Source organism: Dipteris shenzhenensis, chromosome 31, assembly GCF_047967505.1.
Source record: "Dipteris shenzhenensis isolate YYH24624 ecotype China chromosome 31, Dip_SZ_1.0, whole genome shotgun sequence".
NCBI lineage: Eukaryota > Viridiplantae > Streptophyta > Polypodiopsida > Gleicheniales > Dipteridaceae > Dipteris > Dipteris shenzhenensis.
Window position 1 is genome coordinate 31,482,225 of NC_141626.1, and position 25,159 is coordinate 31,507,383.

General features: G+C 40.4%; 1 protein-coding gene across 1 annotated transcript; it reads left to right on the forward strand.

Moving 5' to 3' along the window:
- Positions 1-381: 381 nt before the first annotated feature.
- On the forward strand, positions 382-5,266 carry LOC147881340 (S-adenosylmethionine decarboxylase proenzyme-like). Its single transcript, XM_087370029.1, has 3 exons — positions 382-510; positions 1,458-1,639; positions 2,461-5,266. Exon 3 carries the CDS (start codon positions 2,626-2,628, stop codon positions 4,432-4,434), a length of 1,809 nt encoding a protein of 602 aa, XP_087226155.1. The 5' UTR covers positions 382-510; positions 1,458-1,639; positions 2,461-2,625; the 3' UTR covers positions 4,435-5,266.
- The last annotated feature ends 19,893 nt before the right edge of the window (positions 5,267-25,159 follow it).

Here is a 25,159-nt window from a genome sequence, read left to right on the forward strand (position 1 = left end):
CCTGATCATGCGAATTTGGAGCCACCCAGACAAATCTGGCGACAGTGCTGAGTGAACCCGAGTCAGCTGCTGTGATGACCATCATGCGAACGCGCACATGATGGTGCTCGTGTGTACAGGGCTGTGGTATTACGTGGCTGCCAGTCACCAGAAGGTCAAACGGCGGGGCAGGCTTGCGTGGCGGCTAGACCAGGCAGCCACCCCTGTCAAGGGTAGACCGATAACGGACACGTGGCAGAGGGTGAAAATACCAGGATACCGGATTTCGAAGAAATGGTTTTGTTTCTCTTTATTTTTTTTAATCTATTTCTGTTTTGTATATATACGCAGACATACGCGCACCAGTTACTCACAAATACTTCGGCTTTGCTGCACTTCTTCTTCTTCTTCCTCGTCTTCGTCTTCCTCTCCTGCTCTGCTCACAACCGAATTCGTTCTTGTTGCATGAGAGTGTTCCTCATCCCCTTTGCCCATCTCCTTACTCGACACCTTTCCCATGCTGTCAGCTTTGTACGTGCATCATATCCTCCCCCCTCCGCCTCCTCTCTGTTTCCTTTCGAATTCTTGCACTAAATGTGGATTTTAGGCATTGCGCATTGGCATTTACGTGTTCTTCACGATGTATAGTGTGCTGGTGTTAGGCCTCTATGATGGGGTGTGTGTTGGATACGAGTAGGAGCCGGAGCCGAAGGGCGAGCGAGGCTATGGCAATAGTCTGTACCTTAGGGGGTAGTTTGGGGGGGGGGCCTAAAGAGAGAGAGAGAGAGAGAAAGAGAGAGAGAGAGAGGCAGAGAATCAATTAATCAATTGGAGGGCAGAGGCTAGCTATGGAGGGAGACAGATGGTGACGGCGACGTAAGAGAGAACTCCAGCAGTCTGGAGGTCTGGGGATGGCTGCAATAACGAAGGGCGAGAAATTGGGAGTAGCTGGGGATGACGAGACAAAATGCAAAGACGTAGAGAAAGAGAGCGAGAGTGGTTAACGCGAGGAGAGGACATGATAGCTATGGGCAGGAAGCGAGAGTGCTATGGACAGCAATGGGAGGGATAGAGTGTTATTAGAGAGCTACCTCTCGAGTCCATAGCAGTTCTCTGCAGACAAAGGGGAAAGCGATGGTGGGTGGGAGAGAAGGAAGAATATTCCGGGGAGGAGGAGGAGGAGGGGGGGGGGGAGGCCCGAGGGGTTGACGGAGAAGCGGCATGGGCAAGGGCACCTAGAAACAGGGGGGCGGGACAGGGCGTCAGATCGTCGTTGTCGTATCGAATACTATCGATGCTGTCGTGTTGAGAGTGCAGAGAAGCGGCAGCTGCAAAGCTGGAGTGCATATCTTGATCGATCTGAAAGCGCAGTTGTGGACTGATGGATGATGAATTAAACGCCGTTGAAAGGTGAAGCATAAAACCATAAAGAAGTCTATGGGATTGTATTGCTGAACCTCGTTGGGATCCGTTTCCAGGAAGCCAGCTGGATGCCGTAGAAACAATGCCTAGCAGCAGCAGAAACAACAGCAACAGCAGCAGCAACAGAAGAAGAGCTGGGAAGCTTGAAATTCAGTACGAGACACCTCTGGGATACAAAATTGAGGATGTGAGGCCGCACGGAGGCATCGAGAGGTTTCACTGTGCAGCCTATTGCAACGTAAGTGTTTGTAAAGTACTGTGAGTGTGTATGTCACTGTCTCTGTGATATTAACTCCCATCACCCTCCTTTCAATTGAAACACAACAGATAACAACAACATGCTGCGCTGTCTCTCTATCAATTATTATTCTTCAATTTGATCCAGCTTCTCAAGCTCCTCGTTTGGATTTCTCTCATTTTCCTGGCTTTTAATCTTGCTGGATTGTTGGATTTTGATCCATTTTGCTCTTTGTTCACCTTTATGCCGAGTCACTTACTCGTCTGTCAGCTTGCTGCTTAAGACTCAGATTGTGGGTTTTCATCCTCTTTGCTCTTTGATTCATCTTTGCAAGCCAGGTTCTAAAGCTCTTCGGTTGGATTTTGCTCATTTACTGGCTTTTCAGCTAGACTCATAGAATGTTGGGCTTTGCTCATAGATTGGGGTTCGGGCTTTTGTCTGTTTGCATCTCACATCAGTTTCATAGCTGGCCTAGCTCCTCTCCTGCCTTTGCCGTAGAACTTGATTCATCATCTATCTATTTTATGTAGCTGCTTAAGAGTGATAGATTGTTGGGTTTTGCATTTAGACTGGATTTTGGGCTTGTCTCCCCTGCCCCCAGTTCGCCTAGCTCCTCTCCTACCTTTGGCGTAGAACTTTATTCTTCTTCTTCTATCCATTTGCGCACACATTATTCTCCGCTTGAATTTTTCATCATAGATTCTCTTGTTGAGCTTGATTTAGACGTGCTTCTTGAGGTCATTTCTCTCGCACATTTGGATCGATGTTGCCTTGATCGTTTACTACAGCACGCTGATGGTACCCTGTTGGTTTTCTCACAGTCCATGCGACAGCCATCCTAACGTTCTCTTTCCAAAGGCGAAGAGGATAAGCAGCCCTCCAAGCTCCCAGCTTCCGACCATGGTGTAGCCTTCTGCAACTTCAAGCTCCCAGCTCCAGCCATTGCGATCAACTGACTTGATTTGCTGTGTGATCTTCCGAGCAAAATGTGTGCAATAGATATGGATGAAGCAGTGCTCACACCCTCCACGTACTCTGGCTCGGGATTCGAAGGATTTGAGAAGCGGCTGGAGGTGGAGTTCTTCCCCTCCGAATGTACAGAATTCGGAGGCCTCCGGACCTTCAATCGTTCTCAACTTGACGATCTTCTTAGGCCTGCAGAGTGCACCATCGTTTCAGAGCTCCATAACCATATCTTCGATTCCTACATTCTCTCTGAATCCAGCCTCTTCGTCTACCCATTCCGAATCATCCTCAAGACTTGTGGCAGAACTCAGCTGCTCAAATCCATCCCCTTGCTGCTGCAATACGCTTCCAATCTTTCTTTGGAGGTATGTCGTTGCAAGTACACTCGAGGGACGTTCATCTTTCCCCTGGAGCAACCATATCCCTACACCTCGTTCAAGGAAGAGGTCCTATACTTGGATCAATTCTTCGGGGACCTTGGTTCTGGGTGCAAAGCTTACGTGCTGGGAGATGCATCACGCAATCAGAATTGGCACATCTATTCAGCTGCTGCAGAAAGTTTGGGCGCGACAACTGTAGCCACCTATACTTTAGAAATGTGCATGACGCAGCTGGACAGGAATGTCGCATTCCAATTCTTCAACGAATCAGGCTCTAAATCCGGCAAAGAAATGACTACAGCGTCTGGTATTGCTGCCCTGCTTCCCAATGCGCAAATCTGCGACTTCGCATTCGCTCCTTGCGGGTACTCCATGAATGGAATGGAGAACGGTGCTCTCTCAACCATACATGTTACTCCTGAAGACAGCCACAGCTATGCAAGCTTCGAAGCGATGGGTTACAATCCTGAGGCTCTCGACCTTCAAGCTCTGGTGAACCGTGTCGTATCGTGCTTCCGGCCCGCTACTTTCGTCATGTCTGTTCATGTCTCCGGTTTTAAGCCGGATGAGAAGGTCGCAACCTCCTGGGGATCAACGGTATTGCCATCGGGCTATGTTTGCGATTTCTCTGATCGGCAGGAGATGCTTGGTGATAGCATAATGACTTTCCACACTTTCCGGAGATCTGCTTGCAGTTCAGTGGTGATTCCGCAACCTTTGTTTCCTTCCACTCGCCGGCGGCAGGACAAGGATCGGGCTATAGTGCATGTGGCCTCCATTCTGAAGAGCGCTCTGCAGTCTCCTTCATCGGTGAAATCTAATTGCAAAAACACTGAGGAGATTGGACCGTCCTTCGTTAATCTCGACTGTGTGTGTGAGATAGCACCGTCCTTCGTTAATCTCGACTGTGTGTGTGAGATCGCAGCTCACATCCATGGCGGTGTGGTGCTAACAACTGCAAGTTCGCAGACGAAACTTCTGGGGAGCCCTGCAGGTGGATGGCGAATCGATAAGATTGCTGCGATGGATGAACGTCGGATCACCTCAAGGAACCCAGGTCTTCGTGTCGTTGTATCTCTCGATCCGGCATGGGACGGTGGTCCTTACGGCGATGGGGTGAGGGCAAGAATTGCGTGCTTGCTTCCTGCTGCGCTCACTGTGCATTTGGATGCTGGGGAAGTACCGATGTCTCATCTGAATGATAAGTCACTGGCAATGTTCGATCTGGCCGTGGAGAAGCAATTCACTTCGGAAGGGGTTGCCAAAGGATGCCATGCAGTAGGGGTGATTCGAGCAACAGCACCAAGATGCAAGGAAGATGGTTGTAGCGATTCTGAAGCATATAGCTATGGCGGGATGGATTCGTGGGGAAGAAGTGATCAGTTCATGAGAAGCGAAGACGAGCAGGAGGAAGAAGATTACCGATGCACCTGCACCTGTGCAAGATGACTGTAAAGGTTGTGTCTGTATCCTTCTCGCTCGACGTTTCACCATAGCCACCTCTCTCTCTCTCTCCGTCTCTCACTCCCTCCATAGCCATCTCTCTCTCTCTCACTCACTCTCCGCCATAGCCATCTCTTCTTTGGGGTCTCTCTCTCTCTCTCTCTCTCTCTCTCCCATTTCTTCTACCTTTCCATCTCTGCTCATGTGTACCTGATCATACTCAGCTCCATCATCTCAGCTCTTGTGTTTCCATACTCAGCTGCACCATCTCAGCTCTTGTGTTTCCATCTCTGCTCTGTACCTGATCATACTCAGCACCTGCATCATCTCAGCTCTTGTGTTCCCATCTCTGCTATTTACCTGACCATACTCAGCTGCATCATCTCAGCTCTTGTGCTTCCAGTCGTCCACAATGGGTTCCATCATCCTCCATTAGCGTCTCTCTCTCTCTCTCTCTCACAGCCCTTCAACTCTCTAATCTTCCTATGGCATTTCGCAGTTTCCTACAGCAATGTCCAGCCAGCCCCTATTCTGAGTTTCATACTTCCAATGCGGAACTTTTTTGGCACCATCTTGTCACTTCTCTCCATGCCCAATTGCGTGAAATTTTACAGTCCTACGTCTCGAATGCGAACTTCAACCTTTGTTGGCGTTGCATATCGGATTTTTGAGTAGGAGTAGCGCAGCCTTCATGCCCCTTGTATACTGCTCTCACTTAAAAGAAGGGGTTGGCTTGAGCCATATCATGTACCTTAAAATCCACACTACATCTCCACTACATACTACATCCTATAGTGTTCTCTTCGTTTTTGTTAAGCTGCGTAAGGCTACTTGTAAACCTTGCCCAAAGGTCCTCTCATTTTAAGATATCATAGCCTTTTATGTCCCCTTGAACGTTGAGAATCTATGTTCTATTCTCGTTGCATTTTCTATGATCCAAATGCTTATATTATATAAAATGTGAGATTGCCAACTAAGCATAAATATGATTTTAATGGGCCAAAATAGTTTTTGCTCCTTTTTAAAAGAAAAATAAGTTTATTTTATGGGAAAAGAAGGGCCTTGCCTCTTACAATTGCTCCAAGTGTAGGAACTATAACATGAGATCTTCCCTACACTTTCCTCCTATAAAACCCAATGCCACACACAAATCCTAAGTAATTTATGTGAGCACTCGCACCTTCATCACACCAAAGTTAGGACACTTGGACGCATGTGCACACTGTGGATATGTGTGAGAGGCCTACCACACACAAGTACCTTTCTTTATCTCCTTTTAAAATTTATGATTCTCTTGATGACAATGACAACATTCTAAAAAACTAAATAAAGATATGCGACCAACGCAATTCAAAGCATTAACTTTATAATATTTCTTGTAAGGATGATAGGAGAGAGAATGAAAAGGGAGGCAGAGTTGACTTATAAAAGGTGGTGAATTAGGGAGGGGAACCCCCTCCCCGCTAATGATATATGGCCTAGTGTTCACAAGGTACCTATTGCACTCTATTTGTGTCCCTTAAATGATAGGGAAAGGAACCATCTCTCTTAATGATCAATACTTGGAGCTTTTGTGTGTGGGAGAGGTGTAGGGTTCAAGACCCTCCTATGTCTGGGAGAAGAGTTGTAGGGTTTAAGATGATCCTATGTGTGCAAGTTCGTTTTCAAACCTATTGCAAAAATCAATTTACTTTCAAGCAAAAGATCAATGGGTAGGGAACCAAACTTGCAAAGTCAAGCAAACTTTACAACATCAACAAAAAAGGAAGTACCATTGATAAGAAATATTCCCCCCCCAACCCAAATTTTAGCATTTGGAAATTAAAAATATGTCTTCTTTCAACTTATATTCTAAGAAGGGGCCTACAATTTGATAAAATGTATAGTTTTATGTTTATGAAATTAAACATTCCAATCTTACATCATACATATTTTTTTAATGTTAGACATTTTTACTTCCTTTAAGGGGTCTAATGCTTGCAATTAATGAACATTTTTTTTTATTTAAAACTTCTATTGCTTGTACTCTTGAGAACATTCACTCTAATTTAATAAATGAACTACTATACAAGTACATGTTAAGGTTTTATATTCATTTCACATACGTATATAGAAGAAAAAATTCCCCATAACTTGAGGAAGAGCTGACATGATCATCAGTGATTGCACTCATCATGAGACTCTGTGTTTATAACTTTTACCTTTTCCCTCCTCCTAACTATGTACAAGAGCATCTTCAGAAGATATTATTTGCAAGTACATATAATGTAAAAGGAAAAACTTTCCCCACAATGTGAGCAGGACATTGAATGATTGCACTCTTCACAACTTTCATTTCTTGCCCCTCCTGCTGCTATATAGTTGCTTCTCAAGAAATTTTATTTTAATCAAATAATTAAACTACTATAGAAGTGCAAGTCAAATACTATATATGCATTGCAAGTAGATAAAATGAAAGTTATAATTGATTCCACGATTCATGACTTTTCTTCACAACTTTCATCCCTTTCCCCCTCCTAATATTGTGTTGCTACTTTTGACCTTGCATGAATCCAATAGGAAGAGGATGTGCATATGGGGGGCTAATTATATGCCCACAAAAATTGCAAAAAGCAAAGATGAGGAACCATTGATATGCATGAGTAGAAGGAATGTCACAACTTACGTCACATCTTGGGGAGGGCGTGGGGGGGGGGCGCGAGGGGCAGGTGCTCACTAGTTTATCACGTGGGTTTAGCAAAAGGTATTTCTTAAATCCCCTTTTACACATTTTTCACATGCAGAAGGCTATCACATAAAGGGGGTATGCATATATTGAATAGAAAAAGGGTGTGCTGTTCATGATAAACTTACAAATAAGGAGTTTTACAAATAGGCCTTGAATGCACATTATCGATATATAGGGCTTATACATAGTGACCCCACATCTTGTATGTTCTATTTTTATCACTAAGAATGGCCTTTAATGCTTGATTCTACTTACACCATCTATACAAATGTCTTGCATGGCCATGTATACAAATGTCTTGTGCCATGTATACAAAGGTCATGCACTAAAGTGTAAAAGATGCAACTAAACACCCTCAACTTTTCCAATGCATAGATAGAACTCTGCTTGTTTCAACATAATCAATACATATGCTTCATCATGTATTATTAATATAAAATGTATTATACTTACATGCAAGATTATATGAACGTATTCAGTCATCATATTAACACACAAATGTTTTAATTTTGCAAATTAGATTTCTCAAGCATTCCTCCTCATAGGTTCCCCTCACTAAAGGCACCTTGCTTGTTTTCAATTTCACACACCCTAAAGCCCTTGAATGCTAGGAAGAGGCCTTTCTTTTTAGATTCTATCTATCCTAACACTTGATCTAAAGTTTGGAAGACCATTCACCTCTTATGAAGGGAAGTGACACTTCTAGATAGAGGCATGGAGCTGCAAAAGCAAGCTACAAGTTTGAAATCATTGATCCTCAAAATCATTGCACTTCTATCATTTTTTGCTCACTGTTTGCTATTAATCCCTTTGAATATTCCACATGAATAGCTTCAAAACATGGTTCTGCTAGCAAAACCATGTTTCACTCCAATGTTGTCATTTTATTTTGTTTTTATCAGATTGAATTTGCCACAGCCTTGAGACAAAAGTGAAGAACAAGTTTGCTTTGGCCTACCTTTTTTCGGATGCCCAAATTCAAGCATCGCTACGTCAAGCATACATGCACTCAATCTATTCATGGAAAAATATCTTGTGTGCACAGAATTTAATGAGTCCACCTTTGTCATTTGGCTTTGCCTCCTCCTCTACCTTGGCTCCTCTTTCCTTCCTTGCATCAGTATAAGTTAGTTACATTTGTTCATGTGAATTCATTTTCTTTGTTTATGTTGAAGATAGTACTTCATCATTTCCTCCTACCCCGTCATCCTTTTTCTTGTTTGTTTGAGATTCTTGAAGCATTTTCCTTTCTAGAAGTCTCATGGAGATACGTTGCATTGAAAGCGACAACATCAAAAGTGGCATTTTACTGTGGGGGATTGAATGGTCTTCAATGAATAGCTTCGACTTGGTTCCATCAATGGAACCATATTTGAATCATTGTTCTCCTATTGTAATTTTCCAAGTTGCCATGTTTAAATCTACTATTCTCTTGTTAAATTTTTCCCTCTCGTGTTGAGTTTGCCATGGCCTTGGTTTTTTGTCGAAGATGTGAGCAACAGATAGAAAATTAAGACCACATTTGCTCCATCACACCTTTTCAAGGATGTCTTGACATCCTAAACATCATATACATCCACCAACTTGATCCTTCTCTTCATTAAGCATAGATGGGCTTAAGTCCAATTCATAGTTAACTCTTTTGTGTGCCACATAGACCATAATGACTCCACCCCTATCATTTACCCTTGCCTCCTCCTCTACACTCATACTCTTTCCTTCCTTTTCTTTGCCTTCAAATTGAACCCTTATTCAATGTTTCCTCCTTCCTCCTATTACATCATCTTTTCTCATTTTTGTTTATTTGATTGCATTGAAGCATCATCCTTTCTAGAAGCTCCTCCCTAGGGTTTTCTTAAAATTTCACTTTTAATGTGGGTGACTGAAAGAAACTATGTAGAGATATGTTGGATCAAACCTAGTGAACTCAAAAGCATTTTGCAAGCGACACAAAAGTTGGATATGAACATGAGTTGCATACTCCCTATCTTGCAAGATGATTCATCCACATTTAATATTTTAAAACATGGTTTTATTGATGGAACCATGTTTGGAGCTAACCAATGTTTTTATGTGCCAATCAAAGGTTGTGTTGATTTGTGATTCAAATCCCCAAGGCCTCTTGTTTTCATCTCAATGGAATTGGTTCAAACTTCTCACTTCATGCTTCATGGAGCTCTCATTCTTTTTTTTGTATTAAACAACCATGAGGAAGCAAGGGATTCCATCTTGGAAATCATCCATTCTCTTGCCCGATTTTTATGATTATGCTTTCTTTAAAAAAATTCCTATCACTCTGAATGAGCATCATAATTTCAAACCCAACTAATCTCCATTCTTCCTACACAACAAAGAGAATATTTTCCCAAGGGTTAGGCCACTAGATCTAAGAGACCATTGGAAGTAGGGCACAATGGCATTTGCCATTGCAGGGTACATTACCAATATACCATAACTCACTGATGATTACACCCCAAAAAAATTTGTTTGCCCCATGAAATAAAGCTCTGAGCTTCTTGAAATGGGGGAGAATATATCTTCAAAGCATTTACTAGTTTTTGCAAGAAATGGAAAATACATAGATATTTTTTACCTAAAACACCACAATAAAATGGAAGAGCAAAAGGAAAGAATCACACCATGATTGAGTGTACAAGGAGCGTGATGCAATCCCAGGACATGTATCACAAGTATTGGGTAGAAACATCTTTATTTGTTAAAAATGGTCCCCTATTCATGTGATATGACACTAGAGGAGGCACAAATTGGAAATAAACCAAATTTACAACATCTCAAGGTTTTCAAAACTATCTATGCTCATGTACAAAACTATAAGAAAAGAGCAAGAAGTGTATAGTGGTTGGGTATGCAAATGGACATTAATCCTATAAGCTATATAATTCTATAACTCACAAAATGTTTGCTTCCCCTGATGTGGTGGTTAGGGACAAAGTAAGGAAAGCTATTTGTCATCATGGTTATGGGGAAAGAAATGGAAGAGCAGAAATGTGACTGGGTGACAATGTCAAAGATACAGGTTTGTAGACATCAAAAGAATGAATGACATGCTACCTGGCAAGAGTAGGAGCACTTAAATGGAATGGGGGAGCATCCGCATTCTAAGAAATCTCTTTTAGAGAAATCATGTCATGAACACCAAGTGATTGCCAAGATGGGAACAGAACTCAGTGAATGAAATAGAGGGCATTACTAAGGATGTGAAGGCTAGAAGATTACCAAAAAAAATTAGGTCTTGTATGGCACATGTCAAAGACCCTGACAATTTTCAAGAAACTATAATTCAAGGAATATGTTGATGCCATGAAAGAAGAATAACATGGCATTTAAAAAATGAATCTAGCCACCATGGGAATGTGGGGGTTAAAGGTCACTGTGCCTTAACCCCAGTTATGTACAATACTCAAACACATATATAAATGAATGAAAAAGAAGATTAGGGTGGTTCTGCACCCACCAAAACTTGTGTGGCTCTCTGTCTCTCTCTCTCCTTCTTCCGTTCTTGCTTCCGTTGAGAGCACTCTCAACTGGTATCAGAGCCCGAGTGATCTAGCTGAGCGTGCGTGAATGCTTGAGGCTCAGCAGCTCTGTGGGAGGAAGGAGAAGCTTTGTGGGAAGCTTTGTGGGTGACTTTACTTGCATCCGAGTGTGCAAAGACCTTGGAGGAACCTTTGGAAAAGTCACTTTGGCTTTACGAAGTGGTTTTGAGAGCCTCTTAAGAGCTTTCAAAGAAAAAGTCGTTTTTTGAGCTTTTCCCTGTTCCGTTCGATGACAGAGACTCCGTATTGACTTGTGGAGGCAATTATTGCTTTCTTTTGGTGTTCACATTACTTCAGGAGCTTGGAAACACCTTCATTCTTGAATCTGAGATCATTTCAGTGGATTTCTGACTCACTATGTCAATTCCTGCGTTTTTTGCCCGAGTGTTGGAACTCAAGTTTGGAGCAACCATTTGTAGATCTGTCAGTTCCGCTGGACTCAGGAGGTCCTAAAACTTCTATGTTGCTCATCATTCGCACTCCGGTGGAGTTTACAGATAGCTCTATTTCCAAAAACGTTTTTCAGTCCGTGTGTTGGACCCAGTGATTGAGACCACGGTTTCCAAAACCGTCTGTCCCATTGCGTTCCGGACGCCCAAAAACCCCTACCTATCAGTTCTTGCGTGATTCGGTGGAGGATTTTCAGAGTTATAAATCTCTGTGTATTCGATTTCGTCTCTCTGTTATGCATTTTTCATACTAAGGTTTTGAAACCTTAGATTTATGCCACATGGCAGTGGATAAGTATTGACTCCCATTTCTCACTCATCGGTTGGGATTTTGGAGTTCTGGCAGAAGAGAGATATTTGCAGATTTTCTTGCTGAGTCCGATTATGCAATGGCGCCCATGTTTTGAAGCATCTCAGGTTCTATTTTCAGTAGCGCTCATTACCGTGGGACTATGATTTCTTGAGCATACCTTATGCAGATCACTCTGGTTGCAGTTTGAGCAGTGTGCGCTCATTCGTGGTATGCATTGGGTTGCAGTGGATGATTTATAGGCCATTTGGATGCATTGCGGTCCTTGTTGGATGCGCTGATAGGCCCAAATTGCCTTGTGGGATGCTATTTTTATGGACGCTTTGCACATGGATGCTATTTTAAGCTGAGGGACAGCTTTGACACATTGCAGGTGATGCACTGATAGTGCTATGCTCTCTTGGATGAGACATTATTGATGCATATGCCAGTGGACAGTGTTTATGCTTGAGTCATTTGGCACTTATTGGCATTTTCTTTTGGGCCAGATTTGCTCATATGGATGCATAGTATATGCACATGAGTCAGATGCATCTTTTGATGCTTTGAGCTTTGAAATTTTGGTGATATTTCACTCTATTGTGGCATACACATTTGGGTGCACCTGGTATTTGGTGTGATTCTCTCTTGCAGGCACTAGCATTTGGGATTTTGCTTTATTTTCATCATGGCATCCTCTTCCATGTCTGAAAAGGAGTTTTTCAGCATTAAAAAGTTTGATGGGACAAACTTTTCTTTGTGGAAAGAACAAATAAGGGATGTGCTTATTCAAAAGAAGCAGATTAAACCCTTGGCAGGGATTGAAGCTAAGCCTGCAAATATGTCTGAGGATGATTGGAATGAGTTGGATGCATTAGCAAAGTCTACTATTAGACTTCATCTTGCAGAGTCAGTTTATTTCACAGTAGTAAATGAGCAGACTACGGAAGATTTGTGGAAGAAACTGTGTGCCACTTATGAAAAGGAAACTGCCTCTAATAAAGTTTACCTCATGAAGAGGTTGTTTGAGCTGCAGATGAAGGAAGGGGTCTCCATTGCTTCTCACTTGAATGAATTCAATATTATTTTCAGCCAGCTTCAGGCTCAGAAAATGAATTTTGATGCGGAGACTAAGGCAATATTTCTCTTATGTTCATTGCCATCCTCATGGGATACCTTCCGTACAGCTGTCAGTAACTCTGCACCTGGTGGAGTACTGAAATTTGATGATGTTGTGGGTAGCTTGTTGGCCGAGGAGATTAGACGGAAGTCTATGGATGGCAACAAGCAGGATGCAGCCTTAAATGTGCAAAGGGGCAGATCACAGTTCAGGGGGAAGTCCCAAGAAAGAGGGAAGTCTCGTAGCAAATCCAGGGCACGGAACATTGAGTGTTACCATTGTGGCAAGAAGGGCCATATGAAAAAGGATTGCTACAAGTTGAAAAGAGAGCAAAAGGATAAGAAAAAGAATGCAAATTGGGGTGCAAATCAAAAGGAAGAGAGTCCAAGGGAGGACAAAGGAAAAGTGAAGATCGAGGAGATCAATGTAGTCACACATGATAGTGACAATGATGTTCTCTTCATGTCTAGTTTATCTGCAGAGTTGCTTACCACTTCAGATGATGCATATTCCCAGGATTGGATTTTGGATTCTGGTGCTTCATTCCATGTTACTCCCCATAGGGAATGGTTCTCCACTTATGATAGTGGAAAGACAGGTTGTGTGCATCTTGGAAATGACTATGCATGTGACATAGTGGGAGCAGGTGACATAAAGTTTTCTTTTGCAAATGGGTCTGCATTTGTTTTGAAACATGTGAGACATGTGCCTAAGTTGACCAAGAGTCTTATTTCACTGGGTCAGCTAGATGATGCTGGTTTTCACACCACTTTTGGCTTTCAAAGTTGGAAAATTCAAAAGGGCTCTATGCTTTTGGCTAGGGGTGCCAAGTGTGGGACTTTGTATCCCTTACATGTATCAGGGGTATTTGATCATGTTGTTGCAATAACCGAGCAGCCAAGCACTTCTTTGTGGCATTGCAGGTTGGGGCACATGAGCCAGAATGGAATGAAACTCTTATGCCGTTTGGGTTATGTACCGCATTTGAGTTTCTCTGATTTTGAATTTTGTGAGCACTGTCTCTATGGGAAGCAGACTAAATCAGCCCATAAAAGAAGGGGAAAGAAAGAGTTTGAAATGCTTGATTTGGTGGATTCAGACGTATGTGGTCCCATGCCTACACGGTCATTAGGCGGGGCTGAATACTATGTGACATTCATTGATGATGCAACTAGGAAAGTGTGGGCTTATGCTATAGCTCGGAAGAGTGATGTGTTCCAGGTATTTCAGAAATGGCTGGCCTTGGTTGAGAATCAGTCAGGTAGAATGCTCAAATGCCTACGGACTGACAATGGTGGAGAGTATCTCTCTCATGACTTTCAGCATTTCTATGATACACGTGGGATTAAGAGGGAGCTCACATCCCCTCATACTCCAGAGCAAAATCTAGTTGCAGAAAAGATGAATCGTACCATTCAAGAAAGGTTGCAATGCATGCTTTCCAATGCAAGCCTTTCTGGTGGTTTTTGGGCTGAGGCAATGAAGACTGCAGTGCATGTGATCAATAGATCACCTAGTAAGAGTTTGGATGGTGGTATTCCTGAAGAGGCATGGAGTGGCAAGAAGCCCTCTTACTCTCATTTGCGTATATTTGGGTGTGAGGCATATGCACATGTGCCAAAAGAGCTTCGAAAGAAGCTAGATCCTAAGTCTAGGAAATGCATCTTTCTAGGTTATGGTGAAAGTGGAGAGATGGGCTATCGTCTCTGGGATCCAGAAGCAAAGAAGATCATACGCAGCCATGATGTGGTCTTCAATGAGAAGAAGATGCATAAGGCACCCATGAGGGATGTGGAAATGAGGAGAATCACTTTCCAGGATGTGAATCCACCTGCATATGTTGATAGACAGCAAGCTGTCCATGCACCAAATGTGCAAGAAATGGTACAACCAAGTACTCCCACAGGTATACAATCAAGGGTAGATGATGGATCCTCTATTGGTGGAAATGATGAGCCCAATGTGGCTGATATGCAAGTGGGACAGCAAGCTGAAATGCCTTTGAGAAGATCATCTAGAGTGTCTAGACCGCCTGATAGGTTTGTTCCAGGGGTAGACTATGTGATGCTTACTGATTGCGGGGAGCCTTCTTGCTACAGAGAGGCTATGATGCGTGAGGATCAACGCAAGTGGGAGTATGCTATGCAATCAGAGATGAGTTCACTTATGAAGAATAAGACTTGGGACTTGGTTTCTTTGCCACATGGAAAGAAAGCATTGCCATGTAAATGGGTCTACAAAATGAAGGTCACAGGTGATGATGTGCCTAGGTACAAGGCCCGTTTGGTTGCTAAAGGGTTCAAGCAAGAGAAGGGTGTGGACTTTGATGAGATATTCTCTCCGGTTGTGAAGATGACCACACTTAGATGCATGCTTGGACTAGTGGCATCAGAGGATATGGAGCTTATGCAAATGGATGTCAAGACAGCTTTCTTGCATGGGGATTTGCATGAGGAAATTTACATGGTGCAGCCGGAAGGCTTTGAAGAAAAGGGCAAAGAGCATTTAGTTTGCAAGCTGAAGAAGAGTCTCTATGGTCTTAAGCAAGCACCTAGAGAATGATATCAGAAGTTTGATGCTTTCATTCGGTCCCAGGGTTTTAGAAGGAGTGAAATTGATCACTGCCTCTACACTAAAAGGGCTAAGGATAGTAGCCTGATAATCCTGGCACTATATGTGGATGATATGCTATTGGCTAGCAAGAATACTTATGAGCTAGATGCATTAAAGGCCAAGTTGCATGAGGCCTTTGATATGAAGGATTTGGGATTTGCAGGTCATATTCTTGGTATGCGCATCACGCGTGATCGGAGTAGGAAACTCCTTTGGCTTTCACAAAAAGAGTATGTTACAAAAGTATTGCAGCGTTTCAATATGGAGGGGGGGAAGGCAGTGAGTACTCCATTGCCTCCATATGTGAAACTGAGTCATACAGATAGTCCCAAATCAGATGAGGAGAGGGCCATGATGGCCAAGGTTCCTTATGCATCAGCAGTTGGGAGTCTTATGTATGCTATGATAGCTACTAGACCAGACATTGCATTTGCAGTGGGAGTTGTTAGCCGGTATATGGCTAATCCAGGAAAGAGGCATTGGGAGGCAGTTAAGTGCATCATGAGGTACATGAAGGGTACCAAGGAGATGTGCATTTGCTTTGGTAAAGGAGACATGCGTGTACTTGGGTACACAGATTCAGACTATGCAGGGCATGTGGTTAGTAGGAGATCCACTTCTGGTTATGTGTTCACCTTTGCAGGTGGTGCAGTGTCGTGGATGTCTCGTGCACAGAAGTGCGTGGCTTTGTCTACCACAGAGGCTGAGTATGTTGCAGTCACAGAGGGTTGCAAGGAGGCTATATGGCTTGATCGGCTAGTGGGAGATTTGGGGATTCATATAGGTGTACCGACATTGCATAGTGATTCCATGAGTGCTATTCAGCTAGCACGGAATCCAGTCTTTCATGCAAAGACCAAACACATTGAGGTCAGGTACCATTTCATCAGGGAGGTACTTGAGGACAAGCGCATAGAGCTTGTCAAGGTTCATACAGATGATAACCCTGCAGATATGCTGACGAAGAGTCTACCTAGTCAGCGGTTTGAGTATTGTCGTGTATTGATGGGCATTGGATAGTATGCTCACTGGTTGTTCTCCCTTAAAGGCACATTGTCCTTTAAGTGGGAGGTTGTGGGGGTTAAAGGTCACTGTGCCTTAACCCCAGTTATGTACAATACTCAAACACATATATAAATGAATGAAAAAGAAGATTAGGGTGGTTCTGCACCCACCAAAACTTGTGTGGCTCTCTGTCTCTCTCTCTCCTTCTTCCGTTCTTGCTTTCGTTGAGAGCACTCTCAGGGAAAGTATTCATCAGCTACCAAAGGGTCTACAAGGTCAAGCACAAAGCTATTAACAAAAGTCAAGGTTGTTGGCAAAAGGATATGATTAGTAAGGGGGTCTACAAGGTCAAGCACAAAGATGTAGATGGAAGGCAAGGTTGGAGGACAAAGGATACAATTAGGAGGAGGGCATTAAAATTGAGGATACTTTTACATGAGTCCCAAGGATAAAGATGATGTAGCTAAATATCTCTCTTGTATGCATTATGGGGCTACTCTTATATAAAATGGATGTCAAGTATGCATTCCTTAATGGTGAACTAAAAGAAAAGGTTTATATACAATAGCTAGAAGGATTTGTGGAAAAAGGATTTGAGCACTTAGTGTGCAAAGTGAATAAGGAACTTTATGGTCTCAAGCAAGCCTCATGGTCCTAGTTTAACAAGATTGAATAAGGAACTTTATGGTCTCAAGCAAGCCCCATGGGATGGTGTAATAAAATTGACACATATTTTAGGTAGCAAGGGCTCACAAGAAGTGAACTTGAGCACGGAGTTTCTATGAATAGAAATGTGGATTCTCTTACAATCATTGCTCTATATGTGGATGAACTCATCATAAAAAGTAATAGCAACGATTTGATCAAGGAGTTCAAGGCAAAGTTTTGCAAATAGTTTGAAATGCATGATTTGGGTTTCCTACATTACTTTCTTAGTGTTGAAGTAGAACAAATAGAGGAAACATATTCTAAGCCAAATAAGATACATTGACTATCTATTAGTGGAATTTGGAATATTGGATACCATACCTTTGAGTACACCTATTGAAATTGGGAATAATATAGAGCTTGGAAATTGCTACATCTTCATTCTACATTATACTGGGATTATACTGACAAGTACTTAGTAATTCTAACATCAACATGGCCTAATCTTTGCTATGTAGTAGGGCTTATGAGCAAGTTTATGGCAAAGTTGTGTGTCCACCATTAGAATGGAATGAAGCATATTTTCAAATATCTTGGTGGGATAACCAAACATAGGCTGGCATATTTGAAAGGGATTCCATACGCAAAACCACAATCTCTAATAAAGATCCCCGAGGTTCTTAGAATCATGAGATTTGAGCACTAGGGGGAAAGATTTGAGCATTATGAGAGGTACTTGTGAGTTGAAGGAGAAGGATGAGCACTAGTGGGGAATTACTCACAGTAAGAAGAACGTCAAAGTAGATAACGATAGGTTGATAAACTTGGGTAGGTTGCAATCAAGGGTGAATATCTTGGATTTGGAAATGGTAGAAATGGAATTCTTGTTGTACTTTTTTGGGTGCTTTGATGGGTTGACTTATTGAGAAGATATCTAAGGATCTAAAAGCGCTCTGATGGGTCTTTTCTTTCTGTCTAGCTCATGAATGAGTGGTCTAAAAAATAGAAGCAAGCTAAATTAATTCAACAATTAAAGTTATCAAGAAAAGTACGTCTGTTTGAGAGAAGAGAGCAATAATTGAGGCATAAAAAGAGACAAAAAGAATCAAAAGGTTTGCAAAAAGTAGGCCCTTATTTCATTCAAAATGACACAATTATGATGCTTGGGATCGGATTTCATGTAAAATGCAAGTGATCTTGATCTCAAGGTTTGAATTTCATTGCAATTATAGAGAAATCATTGATATCCAGGATTAATTTTTTTGTAGCTATACAACAAAATACAATCTTGTGGATAGGATTTGCATGTGAAATGATGGCATTTATGAAAGAATTTTACACTTCATAGCTACAAGAATGATACAATCTTGAGGATAGGATTTACATGTTAAATGGTGGCATTTGTGAAAGAATCTTACACTCCATGGCTCATGACCTGATTCCAAGAACTTTACTCTAGGTGGCAAAGGTGAGGAAAGTTGTATCATGAAATTAAATAATATGAGCTTTAGAAATGGATTTATTATACAAAGAAGAAAAAATCAAGGAACATATCTTTGTAGAAAAATACCCCTTTTCTCCAAATTGTTGCTAATGGACAAACTTTTACTTTTTTACAAAAAAAGGAGACTTCTATTAATGCTTGAAAACACCATACAAGTCAAATTCCAAAAGGAGCTAAGGATGGTAAGCACAAAGAGAAAAATGGGCTATCAAAAGCAAGCCATAGCCTATTTCTAGAGATCCCAGCTCACGACCTAGGGAATCTCCAAAATAGCATTATTAAAAATTTGGACTAAAAAAGGAGCCTTGTAAGAGAGCCCTTGGGCTAGCAACATGGAAGGATAAGGTGAATAAAACATAGTAAGATATTGGATATTGGAGGGCAATAAAATATTGGAAATGGCCTTACTTTTCTATTTCTTTATTCAATGGACTAAAGTTTGATGTAATGCTCCCACTTATAGCCTCGCACGTTTGAACTTTAGCCAAATGATAAAAACCTAGTTTCTCAACCAAACTTGCACCATTTGTCCTTAAACTAGACCCTCCCATCCAACTATCACACTCCTCTAATTCTCTCTCATTTCCCTTCCTTCTCCCGCATTTTTTAGTGCTATTTCAAGTTTCTCTTGCTCCAACTCTATTTTCATACTTCTTCCTTTCTTTTAAGCAAGAATCTTCTCTCTCTATTCTCCCTACCATGGGATTATCTCTCACATCGAAATATCATCATTTTCCTTCTCTACCAATGTTTCCCTCCCATTTCACATTCACTTGTTCAAAATTTTCAACTTTTTTGAATGAAATTGAACCTGATTTCTTCTTGCTCTATTTTTTCAAATCATGCCAATTATTCTATCATCTAAGATACTCTTGTGATTCCAAATTGTTTTCAATCAAAACCTCAAGGCAATCAATGTTCTAGATGAACCATGAATGATGCAAGGTGTTTCAAGCCTATAAGGAGCTACTGGATGAGATTATTTGAGAAAGAAACAAAGAAGATTTACTTTCAATCATTACACTTGCTTATGCGTGAAAATCAATCTTTCTTTTGCCCATATCTCGACATTGGTCACTTTCCATACTGCAAACTCTTGGGATGGATTATTTCAAAACATTTGTGAAGGTATGGAGCCTATCCAAGTAGCTTTTTGGAGGTTGAGGTGAGTCAGCATTTGGAGCAATGCAAGAGAGTGACAATGATGAGATTTGCAATTTAAGAACACATCTTTGAAGAAATAGTGTGTTCATAGATTGTTTTGTGTAGTTGTGTTGTTTTCTTTCACTGCATTGCTTGAAAACATTGAAAGGTTTCTTTAGAGAAAATAGTAAAATAGTAAAGAAGATGTGACTTTTGATATCTTTTCAAGAAGTTATAGTTTCAAACACATACTCTTAGTTCTCTACAAAAATTTGCTTGAAATAAATTTTGAGATGTTTGGGAGCATATAATTTGTTTTTTAGCAAGATCCATCAACTTTAGCAACCTATCTAATATAAGAGGGTCTACCTGAGTACCAAATATCTTGTATTCTAGCTATGCATCCTTGATCACCTTTTGTATCAGATGGATAGCCTCTAAATCGATGATGCTCAAGTCATCAAAGCATGCGATCGCATTGATTGTTGGATTGATGAGAGAGCCAAAGTCAATAACATCCTCATAGGCATCGTTTGAGAGTTGGCATAGTGCCTCATCCTCATGAATCCCACTTCCAACACATCATTAAGGGGGAGGTATTCCTCACCCTCAATAGTTACTAGATCAATTGACACAAGGTGTGGCTTGGTTGCTACCTCGTCTAGATAATAGGTAGGGGAAGGGTTTGCACGAGTCGGATTGCCAATAGGACGGTCACTTGACTCTTAGCTTTCTCTAGAGCTAGGTTTACAGCATGTTCCTTGCACTCTATGTCTAGTTTTAACTCATCTACTCCACAACTTGTGGAAGATGGACCCAATCCATCACTTGTAGATGCACAAGGTACCTCCGCTACTATTCAACAGCATCATCAAACTTGCTAGTTTCAAGGAGGATGACCAGGGTTGCATCTCATTTTATCAAATGAAGGGGAGAATATGAAGGGTCCCCAAGGGGAATAGTGTACTCACAGAGAGAGATAGGGACATTATCCATGGTGTCCTACCTAGATTCTTCTAGAAGTTGTCATTCTAGTCAAGAGAGCTAAAAATATCCAATGGGACCATTGGGTGAGGGGAGGTTGCAAGATTGGCCATGGATAGTCTATTGAAAAACTATATAGAGTGATCATTTGAAGGAAGGAAAGATCTCAAGGCCAACTCAGCATGGGAATTAGTGGTGGATGAAATCCACTAGGAAGCCATAAGTATGGGACGATGCTAGGAAAGGGTGTGGATAGTAAGGCTATGGAAAGTAGTGTGGGAATGTGAGAGAGAAGGTTGTAAACAGTGCAATGTGAAAATGAGTGAAAAAATGAGTATACTTTATATATGGGATCTAAATTTTTTTAATTTAAAAATATATATATTCCTAAAACTAAAAATCCTAAGTTGTAATCTCTCTCTCTCTCTCTCTCTCTCTCTCTCTCTCTCTCTCTCTCTCTCTCTCTCTCTCTCATGCATGCATGTGCACACACACACACATGCTTGAAGACTAAATTGATTTACACAAGAAGATAAGGCTATGCTATGGAGATGAAATTCTCTCTAAGGATTCTTCAACCCCCGATAGCAACATAGCATTGCACATCAACACAAAAATCTCCATGTGGCATGTGTATACCATCCAAGGCTATCTCACCTCCACTTTACACTTGTCTCCATTCCCTCCTTGCTTTGTTTAAAAATTTGTATGGCAAATTTTACATCTTACACTTGTCTCTGTTCCCTCCTTGATTGTGCTCTATATGTCAGAGAAAATTTGCATGTCACATTGTCCCAACATTCTCTACAGACCTTCTTAATTCCTTCGTCATTCTCAATGGTCTCTCTCTCTCTCTCTCTCTCTCTCTCTCTCTCTCTCTCTCTCTCTCTCTCTCTCTCTCTCTCTCTCTCTCTCTCTCTCTCACGCGCACGCACACATAAGATAGATATAGATATCCATACAGTTTTAAAATTATAAGATTTATCAATTTGTAATTTAGCCCATAGAGAGTCTACATGTGCTAATGATTAAATATAGTATTAACAATCATTTTGTATCATTTGTTATTTTTTTCATACATCTAACAATTTCTCATGACTAAGTACATTGTTGAAGCACTAAGGATCAAAGAAACTAGATATAATCAATCTCCAATCTTTGGGACAAAAAGATGGACCCCTGCCATCATGTCTCTATTACTCTAGAGTGTGTGGGGGACAAAACTTCTTACAAAGGATGTTTTTCTCATCTAATTTTGTGATTAGCCAGTCTAAAATAATAATCATGGGGAAGGCTTAATGTTGCCAACTACATTTCTTCTCTGATGAACCACATGGTCCACTCCTCTTCTAGTTCCAACAGTAGATCAGAATGTCCTCGCCTAGAAATGAATGCCTTGACAATTGGGCTGTGAGTCCCATCACACAAATAATCATCCATAGCTTCCCATTGCAAGTTTTCCATTTAAAACTTGTATATGTGAAAGACATATAAAGATTTCTCCTTCCAGTGAAATACCTACAAAAATTGAAATTTGTTAATAATAGTATCCTATAACATTCTCCTTTTTTATATAAACAAGAATAAATATGCATACTTACCAAAATGTCACCTCTAAAGTTTTCAATCGACATTGTATCAAGTCTTCACTATGGCATGTTCTTGTTGTCCATCCATTGTTAAGCTTAGTGGGCTCAAGTCCCATGATTGGCACAAGGTCTTACAGGTATTCTAAGCTGTAGGATTAGTGTACCGATAATCGTGATGTGTTAGCATAATTATGATTATGTTATATTGTTGACATGACTTCTTTGTTACTTTGATAGTTCATCCTCCCAATTACAATAAAAGGGTGCTTACAAGATAGCTGAGCAAGTGCTTCAGATACCAATCTTCTCTCCTCACAGTTGGATTATTGTGAAACCATACGCAAAATCTATGAAGTTGATTTCATACGATTTAGTATTTTCATTCTTGATGTAAAATGGTTTATAACTATTTACAATAGTCCCTATGCGACAATGAGAAAAGATAGTAGTGGTTTCTTTGCAATAGACTCCACCAAACTTTGGATCGATGAAAGTGATACTTTTGTTCTTCTCGAGCACTGTGAGCACGTCCATACTAATGATTTAATTAATCGAAGCTTTCATTTTTAAAGATCCATTGATACATGTACTTAAGCATAATTTCATATATATAATTGATGGCATTTGGCACCCATCTTCAATATAGGTGGTTTTTCATCCGGATCGTTCTGATCCAAGATGGTGGTACATGATCCAAGTTGCACCACGAAGTAAGCAAATTTTTTAAGATAGAGATGTGGATATGGAGATGCCACTACCAATGCCGGATCCAATTGATCCAGGTGAATCTAGCGAAGAAGATGAAGATCACAATATGAGCCAAGAGGAAGATGCACATAATGACATCATACGGGAGGAAGATGGAGATCACGATATTGAGGAAGAAGACGATGACCATCAAGAATCACCACACTTTATTGAAGAAGATGATCAAGTACTCTTAGGTGAACCTACGATGCTAGAGTACGATGATGATATAGGAGATCAACTCGGTATAGAGTTAGAGATATACTTGTTTGGTGTATTAGACTTGGCTCAAGATGAAACCGTTGATGTAAATGCTCTTCATTGATTTTTTTTCATCTCAAACTTGGACATGAATATATGAGCTTCAAAGGCTTGATGTACATACTCTCATACTTTAATTCTCTTAAAAGATCAAACATGTATGAAAATTTAAAAAAAATTATCATTGGAAAAAACTATCTTTTAAGGTCAGTATGGGAAAAAAAACTCTCTATAAAATGTCGCTATAGAAAACTATCTTAGTGTCGCTATACAACGACCATTACCAATCTGATAAAAGTCACTATATAGCAACTTTAGGCAAATGTTGCTATGTAGTGACGTTTTACTAAAGTCGCTATATAGTGACCCTTAATGAACCCTACTTCAAATATTAACGATTAGCATCCCGCGCATGCTAAACATCGATACTTAAGCATCGCAATAGGATCCATGTGTAGTAGTGTTTGTTTTGAGATAAATTTCATGAGAACTGAGCTCATAGAGGCTTTCTTACAAGAAAGTATAGTGTAATATTAAAAAAGCATACACTGTTACTATGTACAGCTCTCTATAAAAGATAGTTTGAAATATATTTTGAGATGTTTGGGAACATCTAATTTGTTATGGAGCAATATCCATCAACTTAAGCCTCTTAGAATACAAGAGGGGTCACTGGGAGAAGAAGTTTGATCACATTTCTCCTCCAAAGATCCATGTTCAAAAATCAAGTATTCTTCATTCACAAGTTTTCGATTTATTTTACAATTAATAGTTCAACATTGTTTTTAGCATTTGTAATTTACAAATTCAAGTGTGCCTCTAAATTTTCTATATGCAAGTCAATCTTTTTTTTTTTTTTGTGATATCTTTGTATGTGCTACTAGTTTTATTTTCTATCATTTTACCATGTATATGCATTGATGTTATTGATACTCAATTTTTTAAAGCATGCTTGATATAGTTTGTTTTAAAGTTTTATTTTTTTACATGAAATAGTTTAACAATGTATGTGATATTAAATGCATTATGTGTTGTTTTTGTGTAATTTACTAAGTTAAGTGTGTTACTCTATTTTTCTAATGTAATGTCATTTTATTTGTTATTTATGCGATCTATCTGCATGATATTAGTTTTGTGTATTGTCATTTTACCATGTTATATATGTGATGATGTTATTGACATTTTTATTTTTATGTTAGCATGGTTGATTTGGGTAACCATCATTTATTACTTGATGCCAAGTATATGTGTTTTTGGATTTATAGATTTCAATAATTAGATTTTATATGCAATAGGGATTTGATATTTGTTATGTTATTTGTTGATGTCAATATTATATCATGTTAGGTGTACAGTGTATAAAACAATGGAGGCCCAAGAAAAACAAAAGGTGGAAATCCATTTTCAAATTGATGCAGAGAATGTACCATTTCTAAAGAGGAATAAAATCCTCCTTAGCAAGTGAAATTGATTTAGTAGCTCTTCGAAAACACATATGGATTTGTGGGTTAGATAGGAAAATATATCTAGTAGACCACAAACTAGTCAAGCTCCTCTATTCCATGGGTTGACCATTTCAATAACTTTTTGTGTAAGAATGAGGATGGCTTGTTATTTTACGATGTTGTTAGAGTTTGATTCTCAGGGAGCAAGTAGCTTTCACACCCAGTACAATCTTTGCTTAATGAAAGAGAGAAAATGATTACAACATTAAAGTCCTAGAATCAACATTTGGTATCATCTAAGAAAGCTACAAGTGTTCAAATCTATGAAAGAAAAATGGTTTGATGGCATACAGAAGGTAAAGGTTCAAACATTAGATGCTCGATTGGGAGAACACACTGTAACTGTAATTCACTTACAGATTGCAAAACACATCTATGAAAGATGAGATCAGGGAAAAACATTAGCATTCATGAAGGCTAATCCTATGGGTCCAAGGATTCATAAGAGGAAATTGCATCCAATGGATAAAATATCCAAAAAAAGTGGTCATTGGAAGCATTGAATAAGAGCTTGTGGGACCGTTTCAGAACTCATGTCAATCCATGATGGACACACTAGTGCTATGGGCAAAGTGGTTACAAAAAAAAT

Bases quoted from the DNA above. Each gene is read 5' to 3' on its own strand.
- LOC147881340 (XM_087370029.1), top strand. From the start codon at position 2,626: ATGTGTGCAATAGATATGGATGAAGCAGTGCTCACACCCTCCACGTAC.